Raw genomic sequence first — 22,686 nt, 5'->3', positions numbered from 1 at the left:
CAGGTGGTGGTTGACCATCGTATGGGGCCACGGGCTGGGTCTTGAGAGGGGTGGGCTCCACAAAGCATCTGACATGGCTTGGGGGGGGGGTCTTAACTGCAACCCCAAACCCTTCCAGCTGACCCACATAGTAAACACCCCTCTCTCTCTTTTTCAATTCTAGATTTTCAGAAGAGCTGACAAAAATGGTAAGTCTGAACGTTCACGTTTCGCTTTTTTTTTCCATTTAACTTCTGTCATTATTACTTTTTTTCCCCAGATGGTAACATCCAACTGTTTAAATGCCGTTCAGTTTCCTGGGTCTGACACTGATGCCGTTTAAGCTTTGGAAGAGATTTTGTCATTTCTTTGGCTGAGGTATTCTTAGAGCAGACGTGATACTAGTGTGCAAGTCTGCATGGCGATATCTGCCAAATTTGGGGCAGCTTTACAAGCCTGAAAAGAACATTTAAAAAATAAATCACAGCTAAGTGATAAGTGAGGATCCTTCTCTTTGTGATCTTGGAGTAGCTTTGTAAAACGGACCTAACCTGTGAATATTTGTAGTTTGGTTCCTGTTGGACTGGGCACACGCATCAAGGGGCAATATGCATTTATGTTTATTTTTGGTTTATGCCTGTTGAAACCTGAACAACTTAGCTGAAGCCTGGTCTTGCCCTAGGATGGGGAATAACACAGAGATGTCTTCATTAAATGGTTTGGGATTGAGAAAGGAGAGAGTGGGTCTGCTGTGAGATAACACAGTTACAGGAAAAACAGGCAGTGGGTCCCATTCCGCCCTGCGTGGCTCCTAGCTAAATCCCAAGGGCCTGTCTCTATTTTTTCCCTTTTACACAATGAGAAAATCAAATATATATCGAGACTGTGTGTGTTTGCAGAGGGACATGTGGGAGGCTGTGCAAGGAGCACGGAGGGGAGCAGGGTTTTTCCCCTACCAGATTTAAACGGGAGACACTCGATTTCAGAAAGAGCTGGTGAGGACTATCACCGCTACTGGCCTGTAAGCAGTCAATGCCCCGACACCACAATAAGATCCTGAAATGTATTACTTGACTAAGCTGAGCAATAACGCAGTACAAGGAGATGTTGAGGGGGCTAGCATGGGGGGAGCACCCTAAGTGATGCTTGCAGGGAAAAATGAACTCCTGCTCTTGCCACCCACACTGCCATACTTCACGGCCTCCTGAGCACTTAACTGTTGCAGTGATTTATTACTGGAATAAAAAATAATAAAAATGTTCCTCTGCTGAACACAGCTCAAAAGGAGCTTTTGCGAACTGAGTTTTCAAACTCAGTCAAATGATGCTGTGCTTTTATTTTAGACACAGTTCAATTTATAACAGCTGTCATAGGACTGGAGAACCAGAACTCAGAGTGCAATGTTTTGTCTTGGCTCTTTTACCAAGGCAAAGAAGGACGAGGTACCTGGATGCTTCTCCCTTTGTAAGGTTCGAGCAAGTGAACTGCAGATAACAGGTGGGATCACTCGGGCTGTTTGGGGAAGGCAGACAGCGAGCTGCTCAGATGCAGCCTGGTGCTTAAAAGTATTTTCTTGTCCTGCTCATCCGACCGGAGGGAGTCTGGATTTGGGCAAAGAGGCAGAGATTAGCACCCCAGAGCCGACCCTGGGGAGTCCATCAGCTACCCTCAGCACCAAAATGCCTCTCCGTGGTGACTTCCATGGGCTGTCCTGCGCAGCAGATGTACCCACTGCCACTTCTCGGCAGGTTTTCCCCATGTAAACCCACGTGTGGAGCAATGGAGCCTGCACACGTGGCAAGACAGCTTTGGTAATAAGCGTTTCACACAACAGGAGAAAAAAAACTGTTAATACTTCCCTTGATTTCCAGCTTACTGCTTGCCAGCTGTAACATCTGCTGCAGAAATATGGGGCACACTGTGTAGTGGAGAACTTTGGCTCAGCAGGTAGATGTGTTTTTGGTGGTGCTGAGCACCTCTTCACCCCACCACGGGTGCTTCCCTGGGTGCTGTTTGCCTGAGCATCGGACAGGGATGCTTGTGTGGCTCAGAAATGGAGCGTTCCTTGTCTAGGTCACAAAATATTGAAACAAACATGGATCTCCAGTGACTTATCTGCTGTCCGTTCACTGTTAGTGCTGTGGGTGTAACGGGGGTGGGATGATGTCCCAGCACCCACAGTCACCTTTCTGTGGTCTGCAGCCTTCTCTTCCTACCAGTGCAAGCCTCCCTGGGGCTGTCTGATGCCAGAGGCATCTCCCACCTTAGTATATTTAAAAATGGACTCAGAGGTGCATTAGACGTTGCATTATGGTTTGGGGAGGTAGCTCAGGTTCTGGGGAGCCCACCTCATTTTCCATCAACTCCAGCATCTCAGCTGGATGCACAGAGTCAGTGTCTAGTAGACAAAAGCATGCAAACAGCTAGTAGGAAAGAAGAAATTGGTGTTAAAATGAATAATTTAAACATGTAATATTAGTGTGTGACATGTCCCCACCTTACAAGGGTGCTTCAAGGAGAGAGATGCTAAACGTGATACATTCCTGTTCTGTTCACAAAGCCAGGTGATCTCTGAGGAAGGAGTTTTCTGTATCTTGGCTTCTATTCCCATTCCCTTCGGTGCAGTCGGCCTCCAGCTTCATTGCTGGCCAACAGAGCGTGGTCCTCCCTGTGGAGAGAGGCCATCGGGATATACCTTTTCCTTTCCATGACCTGCTGTCACCACGTAGTCTGAATTCAGGTGGCAGCCCTATCCCCACGCTGGCTCTTCGAGGTGAGGGGCCAGCACCTGCCACTCCTGGTGCCAGGCTTTGGCAGCTGCTCTCATTTGCCTACCTCTTGGCAACGGGGCTTGCTGCACTCTGTAATTAGCCCAGCATGTTCCTCAGCAGCCTTTGGGTGTCACGGCTCCCTGCAGACACCCGTCCAGCACCCTGCAGCTCGCAGCAGCTGCTGCAGGAGGCATGCAGGGATATTTCCCTCCCTGTGCCCTCCCTGCAAACCCTGGCTCAGAGGTTTCCAGAGGCAGCAGTAATATCTTTGTGTTTCATATCCCTAGGGATAGCCTTTTCATGACTTCCTCTGACATCCTGGCCTTTAATTTATTGATTTGTTGAAACTCAGCCTCTTCATTGCTTTACCATTTACAGCTCTGAGGATCAATGGGAGTGTCAGCTGACTGCTTTCATGTCCCACCACGGGCTGCCCATGTGACATACGCAGACTTCTGCTGAAAAAATGAAAGTCTTGCACTTTTAGGTTTTTCTCTGAATCCCAGGAAGGGGCTCTGAGCTCTAGACAGGCTGCAAAAAAACAAAAGCTCCCAGGTTCTCGAAATATCATACCCTGTTACTGGGCTTCGGCTGCCTCCACACCTGCGGAGGCTCTTGTCTAGCGAGGACTTTGCTCCCTTTAATTAACCATCTGTGACAAATCATTAGCAAGCACCATGTGACAGCAGCACCCCAGGGAGGGAGCTCCCAGGGTAGGCAGTGCTGGCAGCTTCATCCTAAAGCAGCAGCTTTTGCTTTCCTCAGTTGTGCTGAAGCTGCTCTTGAAGACAAGACCTATAGAAATAGTAGGGAAGAGCTCAGCTTTTGCCTTCTGCTTTAACTGCAGCAACTTATTTAACTCTCACCATCCAGAGATTAGGTGTGTAAAGGGTTGGCTCGAGTGCAAAGCTGCTGTGGTGTCCTCAGGTGAGAGTCTTTGCAGAGCCATGGCCCTGCTGGTCCTGACAGCAGTGTGAGATGAGTTTTGGGTGCCCAGCTATGCTGCTGAGTTTGTTCCCATCTGCAGAACATAAAAGATTTGCTCCATAACTGCCTCTCCACTTGAAATTGCAATATAGAAGTTCCCATGCTACTCCTTTGCATTATAGGCTTAAGGAGTTTTTTTATTTAATGCGCAGCCTCCTATAGTCAGGAGGTCTTGCATTTGGAAGTCTTTTCAGTGTCTTGATGGTTTTCAGGCTGGTAAAAGCGGTGTGTGTGTGGTGTTAATGCAACGTGGATAGTTCAGGCATGGTAATTATGGAGCCTGGCCATGTGAACCCAGAGCTTCTCCCCCCGCTTCTTCCTTCCAAAGCTCCTCAGCATAAATTGTTAATTCGTATAAAATAGGATGTTCTTGGTGCAAGATGCTAAAACATATCATTGTTCCTGCTGTGTTTAGGTACTTGTACAAAGGTGCTTTCACTCAGTGCCTACATGTACTGGGAGACCTCTAAGGAAGCAGCTCTTGCTCACTGAAGGACATCTTGGTCTCCTGCCCCAGAGGAGAACTGAGACTGTGATGAATATGAGTTGTCCCCGACCTTTTCCCCATCAACAATACCAAGCAGCTGGATTTGTAGCTTATCTGTGTGATAAACTGAGCAAACAATCTGGGTAGCACACCTTGAAACGATGAACACATTGGAGATGTCTGGATAAACTGGCAAATGGCCTGACAAAAGAGAAAAGGGCTGGGACGTAACCTTCTGACAGTGAATAATTTAGCTATCTCCAGCCGTGCTTTGCAGGGGCACGGCTGTCAGTCACTCAAAATAATCTTTTTTCTTCCATGTAGGAGTGTTTTTCCTTTCCCTGCTAATAAATCCACCTACTGTCTTGTAATCCTTCTAGTCCCAGTAAACAATACTTAATCATTTAATTGGCATGTGGTGGGAAAAAGGAGGCAACTTGTTTTAGGCTCGTGAAGCTGAGCTGTCCATCATCTGAGGTATCTACTGTGTACTTTAATCCTCTCTTCCGAAAGCTGTTAATCAATTATAAGTTAAATAGCCCAGCATTCACTTTGAAAGATTAAGATGGTTTTATTTTGACAGACCAGCCTAATTGCTAATGATCAGTTACAAAAATGTTCCTCCGTGGAAACAGGAGTTTTGTTATCTGGAAATCTCCAGTCCCTGCAGCTACCCAGCTCCTGTGGCCGGGGTAACTAAACGTGATGTGCATCCCACACAAGGTTTTAAATGCTGGCTACGTAGCAGCCGACTGAGAAGATGTTGAGAGGGCAAGAAGCTGCCATTAGCCATGGTAATCAGAACCGCCGATCAGCGAGCTGACTGGGCGTTTTGCTGCAAATAAGGCCAAGGCTATGTCACCCTTAGCAAATAAATCCTGTCCCCGGTAGCTCTACTGGAAAGCACCTTTTCCTCAGAATGTGCATTCTGTTATGTTCACAGCATATTCAGCATGTAATTTGGCAAAGCTACGGTTGTGAATCATCAAGCCATTTTCCAAGGGGCATTGTTACCTGTATTGGATGCATTGTCAGTGTAATTATCTGTAACCACGGTCTTGGAAAGTGGCTCAGATATTGACCCTGATAAGGGACATGGCACTTAATCTTGAGTGTTGCTCAAGATGTTGACGACATTCTAGGGACACAAGCCCAACACTCCATTAATTCCTTGTAATGACAGGTAATTCTTTGTAATGACAGGTAAGATTGCTTCCTCCACCCAGCTGCTCTTGGCTGTAAATAGGATAAGGCCAACAAGGAACGATGTGAAGCTGGAGTGTGCTCGGTTGTATGTTTGAAGGTGTGGATAGGAACGAAGCCATTCAACGTGTGCTCTCTTGGATAGCTTCTGCTCTTGTTGGTAATTAAATACAAAAAAGTCTGAATGTGAATTAAAATAATTTCATTTATCAGTTGAACATAGACATCTGGCATGCAAGTGCTGGGGGAAGGGTTCAGAGTTGAGCTGATCTGGATGATCAGCTCGGGGCCTCAAGGGGACGTAGCAAACTAATAAAAGAAGAGCAGAAGCACGATTGCACCAGGAGTGGTGGCTGGAAAGGGCTTCTTGTTTAACAGCCACTGAGGGCAATGGAGTTGTGCCCATTCCTGTCGCAGGAGGGCTCATCCTTTAAATAGTTGTGCACAGATATCTGTTAGAGTCACTTTGGAGCTCATAAAAGCAGATTTATGCTGTTAGACAGACCTTTGCTTACAAAGAATATCCCAGTGTTACAAATTTGCACTGTAAATGATGGTGGCATGCATACAGCTCACAAGCAGAGAACGTAAATTGCTTTGGACATCAGACTGACTGAGGAGCCCAGTTATCTGGCAGCAGGATTGTGCCCTTGTGGGTGCAGTGAGCTCCTCTTCTCACCTGCAGAGCAGTAGCATTGCTCTGCCTGATGGCTTTGTGATGGTGCCAGTAATGCCCCCTGTCACCACTGGCCCCTTGGTCTATGGGGATACCAAGCTTTAAAGGCTGGAAAAAGGCAGAGAAAGAGAAGCAGGTAAAAGAAAAGCATCAACTTCATCTCTCAGCCCCAGTCTGATATATTAAAGAACTGAGGCATGTCATAAACGCAGCTTAGAGAAGGGATTTCTTGGCCAGGAAAATGGGATGGAGGTCCCAGCACAACACTGCATTTTCCCTGATGCGTGCCAAATGTCCCATATTGCTAGCTTGATGTCCTGCCTGCTGTGGTGGTTGTACCTTAGTCCTTTCTTTATTTCAGAAATCCAAGGAACTGTCACCTTTCAGCTTGCTTGCCCTGCCTGGACCCATCTATTTTTATGGCATCTAACTTCTGGGCAGTTAGATAACATTTCTTTTTGGCACTGTTCTGAGTTTAAAAATAGCAGGCATCTATTACTTATTACCTTGTTAATTTATTGAAATGCTTTTAGAAAATTACTCGATGGGAATTTAGCATGGTAATCATCCACAGAGTTGTTACAGGACTTGGAGTACTTATCTCCCCACCCTTCCCCATCAACTTCAGGCCCTTTTGGAAAATGCATTTGCACAGGGCTTGAATGGTGGTAAGCAGCTGGAACTTCAGTAGCATGACACCTGAGACATCAAGGAAGGAAAATGAAGACATCATGGCTTTGGCTTTGGGTGCTTTTATCAGATCTTAAAAAGATGCCAGGCTAGGGTACATATCAGAACAAACAACCACCAGCACCTAATAAGCCTCCTGTTGCACACCCAGCTCTTCCTTCCACAGCCACAACTGTATGCCTATTTTTGAAATTTGCTGTTACAGTGAGCTCCCAGGAGCCTCGTGGTCCATGTTCCTAATGAGTTACTCATCAAAAGCCACTTATCTTCCAGACCAGGGTAATTACCTTCTGCTTGGCTACTGCTCATCACACACAGGGAAAACCTTGAGCTATTCATATCTCTCTGGTGTGTCCGAAGTAATTCATTAGTTTGAAGTGAGAATATTTATAATTCTTGCATAACAAAAACAGTGTTAGCAGCCACCCGCATCTAAGTGGAAAAACGCAACGATGAATCAGGTTTTAAAAGTATGGATAAATCTGGTAGGTTCTTCCATGACCAAGCAAACAGCCTAGATTTATTTATCTTGTTTAAAATAAATAATAAAAAAAACCAGCACTTTGCATTTAGATGATCTAGATTTCATGTGAGAGTGAAAAAGCACCTTGTAAAACTGTGTGATGGCCTTTATTTCCAAGGGGAAAGTTTGGATCTGTTTTCAGTTATTCAGATTCCTGTATATTATAATTTTTCCCTTGTTCTCTCTCTTGTATACTCAGTTATCCTTCCAAGACCTTGTTGAGTTCACAGCACGGGGCTTTGAAGAGATGACATCTGTTTAAATTGGAACATGCTGTTCCCAAAATAATAAACAAACCTATCAACAGATGAATTTTGAGATGATGCAGAACTTGTGAAAGATGGTTGCTGGCCTTCCCTACAAGCTGTCATGAGATATGTCTAGCTCTTCTGTCCACCCTTTATACCCTTGAAATTAGTGTACTGAATCAAGGTTTGACTTTTGTTATTGATTAGGTTGGTGCAGGTATCTGTGGGGCTTGTTTCTCTTCTCTCATCACCTCTCCTTAGCAAATGCATGTTAGAATCATGTTGTGTTTTTTTTTGTTTTTTTTAATACTTTTTTTAGCTGGACCACCTTCATTTCGCAAAGCAGGCCTTGAATTGGGTGCATAGGATTAGAACATTAAGTGCTATATCCTCCTATACTATTAGCTGCCAATTATGTAGCAGTCCAGCTTTAACCTGGGCCCATGTGTGTTTATCTAGTGAAAGGTTTGTGCTGGACAAGGCTTGGATCCAGCCCAGAAACTCCCCCATGAACTGAAGCCAATGGTGTGGCCAGCACATGAAATTTAATTTGTGCAACAGAAGCATTTGTATCCTGCCTATTTCTGCAGAGCAACATTTTACAGCCCATTGCTCTCTTAAATTCTTCCTCCTGTCCTGTACCTAAAGCTGCTCCCTGCTGAGAGAGCGGGCCACCAAAATAGAAGGTACCGTGAAAGCCTGTGAAGCAAAGTTGCTCTATTTAGAAAGTGCACTTGGCCTTCCAGGCAACTGGCTTGCTGGCACTCCAGTTAATATCTGACAGCTCAGGTGCCTAATTGGTGTCATGCAGAGTGCCCTTTCTCATTACTCAAGGTACAAATCAGCTGAGAGGTCGTGGATGTTTTCTGTTAATTGCTAGGTGGACTTTTTTTTTTTTTAATGAATGAGCCACACACATGAGTCTGTGTGTCTTTCTGGTGCCCACTTCCCTGCACATCCATGAAACAAGGGGGCAGAGAAGTTTGGCGTCATAGTGGAGTTGGTAGCAATCACCTGTGTCATCATCCTTTTGTTGTAAAGCCTGCAGCTAGAACATCAAACCAGATGCAAAGAAAAAAAAATCATCATCACCTGATGCTCTGGGTGGACCTGCTCGGGCAGGGGGGTTGGATGATGTGACCTCCAGAGGTCCCTGCCATGCTCAGCCGTTCTGTGAGGCGTGCCAGCCCACAGTACAGGCTGCCCCGTGGCCTGAAAGCCGTGTCCATGTACCTCCGTGCTGGCCGCCCAAGCACCTTCCCTCCTCATGACTGCCAAACATTTCTCTCCACCCTCTCTAAAATCCATCTGTTTTGCAAAACCTGTGGTAAAATCAGTAACTGTTGTAACCTTCAAGGCTTCCTGACATTTCCGTATTGACAGCAAATGGGTTAGAACCTCAGAGACGGTTAGATATCTCACCTCATGGCTTCACGCTTTGTTACTAGGCTAAGCCTCTGTCCATTGAAGGCTCAGGTGGTGATGCTGACCCAAAAAGCCATCTTCCTGAGAGCGCTGCCAGAGCAGAAGCACCAGCCCTTGGGCCATCGCTGCTCTCTGCTGCTGGCCGAGCCGCCCCTGACAGACCAGGCATGGAGGAGCAGACCAGAGAAAAGCTTCTGCCTTGGAAACCTCTCACCAGTCTGCACAGTGTGTAGATTTTTGGCCTGCCCCATCAACTGAGCCTTCTTGCTGCTGTTATTTATCGCTGGTAGAGGTTCGGGGTGGTCTAAAACCTCCCTGCTCAGTTGCTCCCCACACTGTGAAGAAGCATCCGTGCTTGGGCTCCAACCAGTTTGTGCAATCGTATTGCTTTGGGGAGGGGGGCAAGGCAGCTGTATTCAGCCTGTAAGGTCTCTGTGTGTGTGTGTGTGATGTGTTTCTGTGCACAATGTGCTTGTTATGTGGTACCATATCTCTTGATTGGCTCCTCTTTGTCCTTTCCTGGCTCCTGCTGGTATTTCTTTGGTCTTTTGGGAGTTGAACAGGAACTAAGTATGTAAGATCTTGCAGAGAGAGGCAAGGAGCCTTGAACGTCACTGAGTTTCGGTCTCTGCTGGTCTGGTTGGTGTTTCAGTTCCTTTAATATACAAACAGCGGAGTTTGGGTGTCCATGACAGATGCAGACAGAAGACATAGAGCAGGGGTTACCATTTCAGCCTGCCAATTCGAGGCAGAATATTTCATCTGGAGGCCAGTGTTTTCCAGCACTCCCGGCCTCCTTTGAAGCACACCAATTAAGGTTTGACACGCCGTGCAACCCGGAGAAGACGGGCTTTATTTTCTTCTTCTCTCCATGGGCTGGGAGTTGTGGGTTTTCTTCTGTAACCCTCATTAGAGACTTCAGGCTGAAAAGAAGTGAATGGGATACATTACGGTGACAGATTTAATGGCCTTGTTACAGGTTGTGAAAGGTGGGAATAAGAGATTGTGGTTTCTGAAGCAGGCTTTGAAAAGCTGCTCAATTAGTCAGGAGGACTTTTAAAAGAATATTTTTTTCTGGAGCCAAAGTTGAGAAATTTAATTGGGCACTGCATAGCAAATATATCTACGTGGCCTGATGACAGCCAGCAAAGGGCACTATGAAACATTTACAGAGCTATTACCTCCTTGTCATCTCTCTAGCCAAAACCCACAAGTTATATTGTCAGTGTCTTAAAAGTGGTGGGTTTTGTGCTGACTTTTGTGGAGTGTGGACATCCCTGGATGCTGTAGCTGTCTTGCTGGTCATTTCAGCTGAAACACAATATTCCTGCGTTCAGATGGGTTGGTATCTGTGCAAAACTGCCCTGACATCTCCCCCTACAGAGTTTATGATACAAGTCCCAGACCTGTTCCAGGAGGGAGGGTATATACACGAAGGTCTTAGTGGCTTGGAAACAGCAGCATGAGGTACGGCAAAGGCTCCAGCTACAGCCGAAAGTGGGGGCATTGATGGACATCAATAGCTTAACACCTCGGGCACTTTTTAATCTGTCTCAGTAATATCTCATGTCGCTGTATCCAGGAAGCTTTTCAAGGTAGATCCAGCAAATCAGTATTTCTACTTCTAAAATTTTCATGTTGTGGTGATTTTTTTTTTAATTATTACTTTTTGGCAGGGATGAAATTTTAAAACGCCTAGAAAGGACTTTTTCTACTTGGATGGCTGATAGTGGTCTGGCAGATGGAGGGGGTGCAGGCTTCGGGGACCTGGCTGGTGCACGGCCCTGAGACACGTCTGTCCCAGCAGGTACTGCCCAGGTGCAGGACTGGGGCTGGCCTCGGTGCAGGAACAAGCTCCCAGGGTGCGTGTTCTCATTTTTAATGTCTGGAGTCAAACCCTGCCAAGTGGGGGGCTCTGGCTGCCATGTAGCTCGTGTCTTCTTTGCCAAACAATGTGCTTATCCATCATGCAGGAGAACCAAAGAGCTTGCTGTCTTCTGGTGCTTCAAAACCACTTTGGAAACATGCCTTTAACAGGCTCAGTGATGTGGTTTGTGAGTGCTCCTGGTGTATTACGAGTGAGTGACAGGCTTCAGGGTGGCAATGGCAAGATACACCCCGGTAGAGGTGACTGGCACATAGGAACCCCTTAAAATGCTTTCACCACCTCAGTAGGCACCTCATTATCCCCCAGCCTGTGTTATTCCTCTTGCCATCCTACCCAAGTCCCACTTACAGCTTCCAACACTACTTCTTTCTCTTGGTAGCTGGGCTTTCCTCCACCTGCCTCCCAGTTTCATCCCAGTTTGGGGGGCTCTGCCTTCTCTTTTCATTAGCTTCTGTTGCAGATCCACCATGTTTATCGAAGGAGTCGATCATAGCTGTTAGAATTAAATAAGGCAAAAATGGAATCCAGAACAAATACACTGCTGCAAATAATCCTTATAATTCCCAAGCCATTTTTGCCAGACAATTGTGAGAAAATATGTTCTGGCAGCCTACGTTCAGGCAGTTGGCCAGGAACAACTATAAATCATGGGGATCTGTTTCTTCCTATTATCTTTCTGACTCTTTTAAGATTACTAGGGTTACTAGATAATAAAGATCAGAGAGAGGGGAATAACTATCTCACTGCTCGCAGTGGAGAGAGAAATCTTTGAAGGTAAAACAATGATATGTCTAGATCTGTACTTTCCAGCCAGGGAGACACGGGGATCAGGAATTGCTGGATTTCTCCCTGGAAGGCTGTGATAACAAAGGGTGAAAACTGATTTTTGTGGAAATGCAGGAGCACAAGTGCCTCTGGCTTTGTGGTTGGTGCCTGCAATACGGATGGTAGCATTTCACTCTGGAGAAAGCCTGCAGTGCTTTCAGGGACTTTCACAGGTGGGCATTTGTTTCAGAGTGGAAATTTCTCTTCTGTGACCCAGCTGCAGCCTCAGGAAGCATTTTTGGGTGCGGGCTGGAGCTCAGCGGCGAGGGAAGATGCTCTGGCTGCAGCCCAGCTGCACGGGAGGGCCGGTGCAGGGTGCGCTCTGCGGTTGGACCTGAGCTCGGTTCCTGCTGCCAAGATTTTGCCTTAATTAGATGCTGATACACAGGCACCCAGCCTGATACAGTGCAGACGCAGATGCTTTCAGCCCTGCTGTTATTCATTGCCTCCATCTGTGAAAGGAGCCAGATTTTAGGGCACTGCTCTCTGTAATGATTTCAGTGGGCGGCTTTTGGGCACTTCTGGTGCCGGGCATGTAAACATGGGATTTCTGTTCCTTGAGTCAAAATAATTGGCTGCAGAAGGCCACAGCGCCTGCATGTTGTTTCGGCACGTGGTTGCTCAGTTAAGTGACGCTCGGCTGTCTCAGCACACAGACGCAGCTTTGCACCTAGCCTGCTAACAGATGTCCGCTGAGACTTGTTTTCCTTTCCAGAGGGCTTTCTGCTCATCATGGAGATGTTACTTTTCCAGCTGACTGCTTTGCTGGCTTTCAAACACGCTACCCTCCATTAAACAAGACTGATTTTCCTTCCTTACCTTTTTAGGCTGAATTTATAAGAGCAAACAGCCCCAGATTAACCAAAATCAGTGTACTTACCCCAACAGGCTCCTCAATATAATACACATTTTGCTTTTTATATTAGGAAAATACACCTGTTTGCTGTGGTTTTCTGTTCTTAATAGAGACCAGGAGTCAGGTCCTTGTGCCTGGGCTTTCTGGAGTCCAGCTCTTGGCTCTGTGGAAGCTCAGCTACATGCCCAATGGGTCTTTCTAGTGCTTTTGTAGCTGGAGTGATAGTGATATTAATTAATATGCTTGGTACATGTTAAACGGGGGGCGGGGGGGGCTGGGGGGGGAGCGTGTACTATAATTGGAAGTACTTGCACAAGACAGTAAAAACAAGCTGAAATATTTATGGTTTTCAGGGAAAGGAGCCAGACTTGTTTTCTCTCCCCTGCATCCTCTCATTTAGTTGTTGGAAAACTGCAGCGTGCAGATCTTGCAGAAGGAATTTCCAAGTTGGAAAACAGAGGGGGAAATGTTTTTGTAGCACTTAACTGGAAGAATAGTTAAGAGAAAGAAGTTATAAAAGGGCTGTACATAGCAGGGAATATTAAAATTGTGTATAATGAGGACCATGAGCAGATGAGTTGATGAATTCTGAGACTCCTGGGGAAACGAGGGGAAAGGAAAACTGATTGGGAGGGACGTTCGTGCGATATACCACCTTCAAATATAACTCAGGCAAGACACGGACACTTGAAGGTCTTCAGAACCAGTTCTTGCTTCCTAAATGAGGAGCCTGACATTTTGCAGGTCAGCAGCCAGGGAGAAGGGTGTCCCCTGTGAAACAAACACCTTCAGAGGCTGTGCTGGCCAGGCTGGAGCATCCTTAACGCCAGGGCACCTTGCTGCCTAATTGGCTTGGGAAGACCATTTCTGCAGGTATTTTTTTCCTAAAAGGACAGATTTGCAATCCATTGAATTTGGATACCTGACATTTTCCCTTTTCTTCTCCCCCTAGATGAGTCGATAAGGGGGAAACGAGCAAAGAGAGACCCCATGGGAGCTGGAGAATGGGTTTGGGTAGATAAAACGGGTGCAGCCAGTAGCTCTGGGGGGCTGACCCTGCCTTGCTGGCAGCCGTGTCTCCCATGGTGGCTTCTCCCACAGTGGCTTCTCCACATGTCCCTGTCCTGTCCCAGCCCTCTGCAGCCATGTCCTCTCTTGTCTGGAGGCTAGGGATCTTCAGATAGGGGCTGGCTACAAAAATGAGCTGAGCAAAGAGATCTGTACTTGTTTAAAGACACCAAACCATAAATTATGGGTAGCTGGAGCCGGTCTCTTCCTTTCTGTGTGCTTTCTCTGAGAGCCCTGCACTGAACCAAGCAAATTTATTCATACAGCGAGTGACTGGATAACCAAGGCAACATAAAAGCAAGCAGCTTTCTTATACCATAAATCACTACAGAAAAGGACTGTTCCCTTATAGAATAGCATGAGCAGGTTTTTTTTGTTTGTTTCTTACCTCCTGCCTTCTACAATTTTAATATTCAAGTTTTAAGCCCGCAGCGTGTATTTTTTTTTTCTCTGATATGTGGAGGTTGGAGGCTAAACCTTTGAATTACCAACCCGCTGAGCATTTTGATCCTTTTAGACAAGAATGGGGATTAAGTGCTTCTTGCAGCTCTGCTCAGCTCAGGTTTGTGCAGGCTGACCTGACATAGGAGCGGGGCTGTTCTGCAGCACAAGCAGGAAACCAGCGGGCTGAGCATTGGCAGGTGCCTTTCTGCAGAAAAATGCCAGTGTGCTCCGTGAGAGAGGCGGATGACTTTTGGAATTGGCTTCTCTTTAATTAGGGTGGAAATATGTTGTGTCCCGTGGCAGAATGTCGTCTGAGCCCCTCATCAGAGTTTTCCTGTGGAGGAGTGGTACCAAACCCTGCAGTCACCAGACCTCAGCTCGCCTCACCTCTTCCTTGGGAGGTTTGTTGAGGTTTCCCCCAAAGGGAATGGCATCAGAAAGCATCCTCAGACACCCGTAGTGGGGATTTTCTGGGACAAAGCAGGCAGTGGAGCATCAGTGGTCTACTTGGTCAGTGGTATCTCCATATGCTTAAGGTCTTGCTGTGGGTCTGTACAGCACCATGGCCCTCTCCAACATCAACATTTTGTAAAAACTGTTGTGTTTGCTATACCCTAGATTATATATTCTTACATCCTTTTCTTCATATATAAATTAGACACAAGTATTTCAAGCTCAGGTGTGTGCAGCTGGGTGCCTGGACCAAGGACAAGGGCTGGTTCCCAAATCCTGCTAACGTCACCCATAGCTCCATGCATTGAACCAATCTAGAAATGCAATTTTTGCTAATAGTTTGGAAATATGTCCAAGTTTAAAGGGCTTCCTGCAGGCAGAGGAGAGAGCTGTGCTCCCTGGAGGCTGTGACAAGGTCTGTCTTGTTTTTGAAAAGCTTTTCCATGATGGGTTTAGCAGCAACATGTGAGCTGTTAGTGCTGCTTTACTTGGGACAGAAAACATCTGTGCAAATTGCTCCTTTGATGAAGCGTAGCTGAGCCTTCTCCAGCACCAAGGAGCTGATTTCTTCAAGTGGGTCCAATCTTTGCTAATAAATCACCTCCTCCACGGGAGGAGCATTTGATCTAACATCACAGATGTCATCAGGGGCTGAACCTAGCTTTTCCCATTTCATTAGCTAGTAGTGTTGAGTATTTTGAAGAAATGCAGCGTTCCCAGAAACTTGGGTAATCCGTATAACACTGCCAGGTGAACAGCACCTCAGCTGGTCCAGCCGTGGTGCTCCAGGGCATGGATCACCAAAGATTTTTGTGTCCCGATATCATGAAGTGAGTGAGTTTTGCAGCAGGTCTGTGCAGCACCGTGACCCTCCACAATGGCAATGTTTTTGAGAAAGCAGCGTTCTGTTTGCTCTAGCCTAGATTATTCTACTCTCCTTATTTTTTATGTGATTAAGACACACACAAGAGTAATTGAAGCCCCTGTCTTCGCTATTATTTGCTTTTAGGTGGAGCCATTCCTGGTCTCTGTTGAAAACCCCTGGGATAATGTTTTTGTGAGTTGCTGCTGGCTTTTTCTTTGCTGTTTGTTTGCTTTTGTTTAACTACAAAGAGCCTAATGATTTTCTTACCAGAGCTGGAGGAAGGAGAAGAAAGCTCGAACACGTGTTTTTATCTTGTAAACTCCCCAGCATCACAGTGCTGGAGGCCCTCAGTGCCACCACACTCCTGTGATAATTCAGTTCTGCTGAAAGCAGAGGTGGTTCACGCTTCACCCTTCTGTCAATTAAGTCACCAGCCTCGACTTTCATGTTCTGTGCTCCCCCTTTTCTCCTAATTCAGTACAATAGAGTACATCTCCTGCCCTGCCCGGGTGTGCTCCCGCGAGACCAGCTGGCCTTAGGTGACTGGTCACACCAGGACAGGCTGCGGGGCGCGTGGCCGCAGGGGATGGGGGAGATGCTGCCGGTGCCGGGGAGATGGCACGGAGGAAATGTGGATTCAGCAAAAGTGAAGTAGCACGGGGCATTAAAAATTCACAAAGGCTTCGCTGAAATTCGTTCTCCAGGAGAAGCATTTTAACGAGCAGCAGCAGATAACCGAGTGCTCAAAAAGCAGGGTGGGGAGGGATCTGTGCTAGCGCAGCAGTTGTGCTGGAGGTTTGGGGAAAAAGCACATTTCTTTGTGTTTTTTTGCATTTTCTTTGGAGCTGGCAGGAAATTTATTGGGGTTTGCTGTGGAAAAATAAAATAAAAGGAGAGAGGCTGTTGTGAGTCTTCAGGGGAATATGATAGGATTAAAATGGAGCAAAACTGAAATGCTCTGGGTTTGCAATTTTCAGAAATTCCTTTCCAAAGCCTTGTTTAATTAAGGAAGGTAGCAAGGTGACCCCGTTTGCTGCTGGAAGGAAAGCTCATGGGCACTTTTCCAATGGCTTGGTCCTTTGAATGCTTTTTCCCCCTCATTTTAGATTTACCCAAATTAAAGAACTGGATGCTGGGGACTTGGGAAGTGAGCTGGCATGTGCTGGGTGTGTTTCAAACCAAGAGCAGTGAGCTGGTCTGCTACTCCCCTGTGCCTTTTGTGCTGGCACTGAGGGCTTTTGGTTGCTTTTGCATTTAAACCTAAGTAGAGCACATTCGCAGAGCTGTGCCGTGACCTACTTGTTACCCCAGCACCAGTTTGGGGTTTCCTAGCACAGTTTGATGCTGTGCTGACTCTTGCTCATTGGTGTGGCATGCCATTTTATGTGTAATTATGGAAAACACACCAAAACATCTTTCCATGTCCTTAAAACTGAAAAGCCTGACAATAGTCCTGTTTTTTTTCTTTACCTACTTTGAAATGGACAGCTAGTAAAAATGGAGAGAAAAGATACAAATGCTGCAGTTTTGTTAAAAGCTTGTTACAAAAGTGTGTGATTAAAGATGTGCTTGTTTAATTTGCTGGAGCAGAAATACATATTTGTTTTCTTTCTATTTTTTTTTTCCTTGCAATCTTTCCAGAGCAGATGCACCTTCCCTGCAGGGATGCTCTACTTCTGTGGTGCTCAGCTGTTTTGCAAAGCAAACAGATGAAAGAGAATGGCAAAGATCTGCACTGCTTGGTTCAGAGACATTAAATACCTCTGGCAGGGCTGAGACACCCACCCTACCCTGGACGAATCGCAGGAGACGCTGAGCATAGGGCTGACATTTTCCCGTGAAAATAAATGAGGGGCGGAAGGTTTATTAAGCAGGAGCATAAAATTAAGAGCGAGTTCCCTGGAAACCCATGGGACCATGGGAGGGAGCTCTGCTGAGTCCTAGAGCAAAGAAAACTCCCCCCAAGATGCTTCTGGAGAAGATCCAACCATTGAGACAGGAGTCTCTGGGAGAGGGACCATCGAACAGGAGCAGTAGTTTGGGTTAGAGCCTGGAACCATTTTAATGGGAATTTTGGGACCGTTGACTTTCAAGAGATGAAGCGTTCATTTGGAGGCTTGCAGCTGGACTTCGTGCTTGAGGGGTTAAGAGGTGGAAACAAGTTATTAATTATGCAAGTTGCAATTTGCTGTTGGAGCAATTCCTTCTTGCCAGCACTGGCACAAAGAGCTGGATGTCCTATTTGCTGCAAACTGTAGCGCAGGAGGGTAACTTCTGCCTTCTGAGAATGCAAACGAGATACCTGCTTTTTGGCTTAGTTTAATTCACTGTCTTCATCTCTGCACCGCTTGTTAGCTGGATAGAAAACTGGCGATGCTGCCAATGCAATCTGGATATTGTTTCATGGGGCCACGGGAAGTGATGAGTTTGTAGCTCTCTAATCCTCAGTAATTTGCTGCTAATTTGTCAACAGCCAACAGCTCCAGCATTTCGTCTGCATGTTTGAGATGACAAAGTGCGTGAGAGCAGCCAGTTAATGAGGAGCGGGGTGAGGCACTGGGGGCCTGCATGGTGTCTGTCCTGAGCTTTCCGAGAAATCTGGATTTAAAAGGATATAGGGGTGCTGGGATCAGAGGTGTTGGCCTCTGCTCAGGGCTGGGTGACACATCTGGGGATGCCACAGGTCTGGGGTGGTTCTTCTCCCTCGTGCAGCTGAGAAAACTGCAGGGAAATGGTGTTGGTAAATGGTGAGTGTGGTGCCCTGTGCTCCCTCTCCAGCCTGTTATGCTGCTCTTTCAGGAGAGCAAGGAACAGATAGATGTTCAGCTGGACTCCACATGTAGAGATGGAGGGCTCCTCATCCTTCCTTGTTCCCCAAACCATCACGTCCAACATGTGGCCACGAGGTGAAGGCAGAGCGTTTTTTGAGGACCTGAGCAGAAATAAGTTGACAGCACACCACATCCGCTGGAGGTCTCTGGCACCGTCACGGGTACCTTCCTCCGGCCATCCTACACCAGGGACCTGCGACAACCTGAAAGCACCTGCAGGTTTTGATACGTACTGGGGGGAATGGCCAAAAAGCCCGCCAGATAAACCTACTCCTCTGACTTGAGCTCAGGACCAGTTTTAAATGTGTCCCTGTGATTTCCAGACCACCTCCTTCACAAATACAAAGCAATACTTAGCCTCGCAGAGAATTCCTTACAACACCCTGGTTTGCTAAGGCATAAAAACGAACCATTTGTTGAATAGGTAAAAAAACTAGTTACTTAACATTTTAATATAAATATCCAAATACTAGTTGTTCTCCCACTGTTTATTTTTAGTGTATTTTGCACAGTTTGCAGAGCAGTCCTGTTTGAGGTGCGGCAGGAGCAACAGAGTGTGGGGCAACAGAGAAATTTGGGGCTGGGTAGGGGTGGAGAAAATGAGGCAGATGTTGGAATATGTGGAGAATCCAAGCCTTTGGGAGAGGGATGGAATGCTGAAAGCCCTGCACAGAAACCTGCTGCTTTGCCATGGTGGCTCGTGCTTGTGTATCTCATGGGGGAAACGGCTTGAATGGACAACTAATAAAATCAGAGGTGATGAAAAGCTGTGCTTGTCCAAAGTCACTCAGCCTTTTAATAGCACCTAATATAAAGGAGACAGGCCGAGGACAAATAAGATGAAAAATAACTCGGAGAAAGAGGCAGTGGTGTGTCTGGAGCTAAACTGTATCTGTAGTAGCTGCCCTGGGGGCCAGCTCACCCGCAGTTTTCCCAAATTATTACAGAGCAGCAGCACATGGAGGGGCTGGCGCCGTCTTTTTCTCGTGCCACCCAACGTGTGGGGCAAATATTGACATTAATTTCCTTTTTTTAAATTGAAAGAAAAGCATTCAAATAACTGTGAAGGAAACTGAAATAGGTTACCTCTTGTTTCTCTATAGGAGAATGGTAGAGTAAGGTAGCTTTGTAGACTACTGGCATCTTTGTCTGCATCCTCTTCTAAATGCTTGGGTAGCATTTGTCATGGGCTCAGGTAAGCAGCAATTGCTTCGAGCCTGGCCAGGCTATTTGTACCCTGGCAAAGTCTGATCCCAACATTGAATTTATGAAGGAGTGGGAATTTCTGGGGAAGACGTTCAGAAAGAGCCTTGATGTGAGACCCAAAGCCAATGTACTAGGGGAGAGCAGGAAAAAAAAAAAAAAAAAACAACATTTAAATCAGCTCATTACAGCAGGACGAGGATTATCTGGAAAACTGAAAGAAGCAAAACCTTCATAAAAGGCAGTGGGAGAAAATGTACTGAATCCCTCCTAAAAGTCTCCCTGCCTACCAGCCTACATTTGATATCTATGTATAGCTGCTATTAAAAATAATTTCAGAATTACTTCTAATTCTAGGATGACAAAAGGCTTGATTTGAAGACAAAAGCTGAGCAGCTTGGTGACAATTCTGGCATGCTAATGGACATTGCTGGATGCCGGGCTATTTCTGGTGAGGACAAGGTCCAGGTTTTTGACTACAGCAGCAATCTTTTTTCCCCAGGCCAAGTCCCAAAGGGACGATGGCCAGACATGGGCTGTTGGGTGTGTGCAGCATTACTCGTCATCCTGGATAAGAATTGGTCTTTAAGTCGTGGCTCAATCTTTTCTGCTGATTGCTGCAGTCATTTTGAAGTGACGGTCACTCTTTTCTCCATTTTTAATAGAAAATGAAAGGGTTAAACCTTGCACAAAATTTGTATATGCACCTCTTCCGGTCTCAGCACAAAACTGCATCGTCGGCTGCAGGGCAGAAAGAAAAAGTAAAACTGATTGAACGTGGGTTATGATTTTATATATATATATATATATATGTATATATTTTGAATGTTGGTTTTGATTTTTTTTTATGAACTCTGTGTTTTGATATGGAGAGAAATACCTTGAATTGCTGAAGAAGAGCTGATCTTTGCTGTTGGGATAAATGACCTGGGAGGGTACGGGCTGACTACTTAGGGGAAGTCCTTTCATGTGCTATGTGCAACTTACATCTCTATATTGCCTGATATGAGTGTAGGAAGGGAAGATGTGATGTAGGAAGATAAAAATCCCAAATTTGAGAGATTTTGTATGGCATTAACCTGTCAGTCCATCAGCAACCACAGCTAGCATTAGGAAATGCAATGAGTGCTTCAGACAGACTCAGCTGTGATGGAAATGCTGTTTGTCTGCAGGTCATTGGGGTGGATTGCTTGGCACCACACCACCCCTTGCTAAGACATCTGGGCTGGGTGTTAGCTAACTTCCATGAAAAAAAGGCGATTTTGGAGTCATTCAGTGCTGTTGGGTGATGCTGGGGATGTGGCCTGTGGGCTTGCTGGGATGTCCCCAATGGGGACATCTCAAATCAGGCCCAACTGCCTGAACCTGGAGGGCGTCTGGCTCTTGAGGCAGGTTTTCCAGTGCAAAAACTCTGTGGAAAGGTATCATTTCGGGTCCCACATTTAGTGTCCTATCTACGTCTTTCGCATCCATGGCAGATCTGGAGGTCATTTTTCATAACAGCCCAGTCTGTAAGCTCAGGTCCGTACCCAGCTTCATCTACATGAGTAAAGCCGCTCCTGCTGACCTCACACGGACCAAGAGTCCGCAGCTGAAGCCAGACCATGTTCTCCCTGGCCCCTGTATCTGCACACACACTCCAGAGACGAATAAAAATCCAGTTGTTATTTTTATTCACAGGCCACAATAATCTGATTTGCTCACCCATATCTCTGTCGGTGCTTGGACACTAGGCAGGGCTAAAAGTATTTCAGAGCTCAGACAGTAATGACAGTAAGTAACAAAATATACTCCTAATGTACCCAGGTAATATATGAGCAGCCCCAACCCGAGGTAATTCAAAATGGGCTTAGCAAACAGACTCAGGACAATGACTTTACTTTGTAGATGCTTTAAGCTGTTCGTATCTCTGAGTAAATTTCATAACACTCAGCCTTCAGATTTATCAGATTTCCTATACTTTGGGTGATTTAGGGCCCTGTCTTGATGTCGTCCCCCCCCCACACACACATTAGCAGGTGGGAAGAGCCTGATTGCAGGAGTTAGGAGGCATCAAAGCCTCCTCCAGACTCATCGGATTGTTACAGTGGCAAATGGAGCAATAATAAAATCCCGGTCGGGGCTGACTGATGTTCTCCATCACATCCTCCCCTCCTTGGTTAGCTTTAACTTTGACAGCTCTGTTTGGCAGGAAATTCTCTTTGGTTTTTGCCTGTGACTGAATTATTTTGAAAAGCTGGACTGAGATGAAGATGATGCTCTCAGGGAGGAATGATTGTGGGATAGCAGCAGCCTGATTATCTCCTTTTTCAGCCCATCGGTGACTGTGCAGGCAGTTTCACTTGGTGACATTTGTCTTGGCTGCCAGCTTAGGTGTTCACTTAAACTACTGGGTTTAACCCTTTAAAGCTGTCGAGTTTAAAGGGGTGGAGAGTAGGCGAGCATAAGTTGCCTGCCTTTAACAGGCTGCTCCAGATGAAAAAGTTTCAGTGGCTTTTCTAAGATCTTAAAACAGCTGGAAGCTTTATTTAATGAGATTTTGTACAGAATCTCATTTTTTTTTTCCTATTATCCTTCTTATCCAAAGCAGGAGCAGGTACTCAAGACTGAGATGTCTCCAAGGGAGCTCCTTGGAGGGTGGGCTGTGGGAGAGGCTGAGCTGGGATCAACGCTGCCGCTCGATAAGGCACTTCATTGGGAGAGTTTCTGTCTCTCACACCCAGCAGCTGTCAGCAAAAAGCAGGCTTCTGGAAGTCTTATCCATCCCTTGGTGGGTGCAGACACGTCAGGAAAATCTTGCTTTTCTATGACTTTGCTGATAAGGCTGTTCCTGGAGCACAGCATCTCCATCTGCTCTTATCAGGACACACACTGGCCACAGAACTCATGTGTCTGTAATGCTGTGGACAATCCTCTCCTCTTTGCCACCCAGGATTTTTCTATCATTTTAATTTTAACTTCCACATCCTGGCCTGGTCTGCTTCCTCTTATCACTCGAGTTCCCTGAAGCCTGCCCTGCCTGCGGGGCTCCAGCAGCATGCCGCTTTCAGGCTGTTGTACAATTATAGATACGAAGCCACAGGATTATCTCGTTACTCTGCCACGCTTTTACTTCGTGTGTTTGCAGGTAAGTAGTCAGGCTTGTATTAAACAGCGATCAGCTTTAAGCTGACTGCTGCTTTATGGTGTTATCTGGCGGGGAACAAAAGTCCCGAGCACTGCTTGCCAGTAAAAATTGCACCTCTCACTATTCAAATTGCAGCC

General features: G+C 46.2%; 1 protein-coding gene across 1 annotated transcript in view; it reads left to right on the top strand.

Annotated features, from left to right (window-relative positions):
• The window catches only part of NECAB2 (N-terminal EF-hand calcium binding protein 2), a 59,210-nt gene that overhangs the window by 7,728 nt on the left and 28,796 nt on the right, over positions 1 to 22,686 (top strand). Inside the window, exon 2 of the mRNA XM_080551925.1 lies at positions 164 to 188. Within this exon, the coding sequence (XP_080408051.1) occupies positions 164 to 188 (25 nt within the window). The remainder of the gene's footprint in view (positions 1 to 163; positions 189 to 22,686) is intronic.

The sequence above is a fragment of the Anser brachyrhynchus genome (assembly GCF_964034855.1).
Source record: "Anser brachyrhynchus genome assembly, chromosome: 12".
NCBI lineage: Eukaryota > Metazoa > Chordata > Aves > Anseriformes > Anatidae > Anser > Anser brachyrhynchus.
Note: the sequence above shows the minus strand (reverse complement) of the source record. Positions and strands in the feature narration are given on the sequence as shown.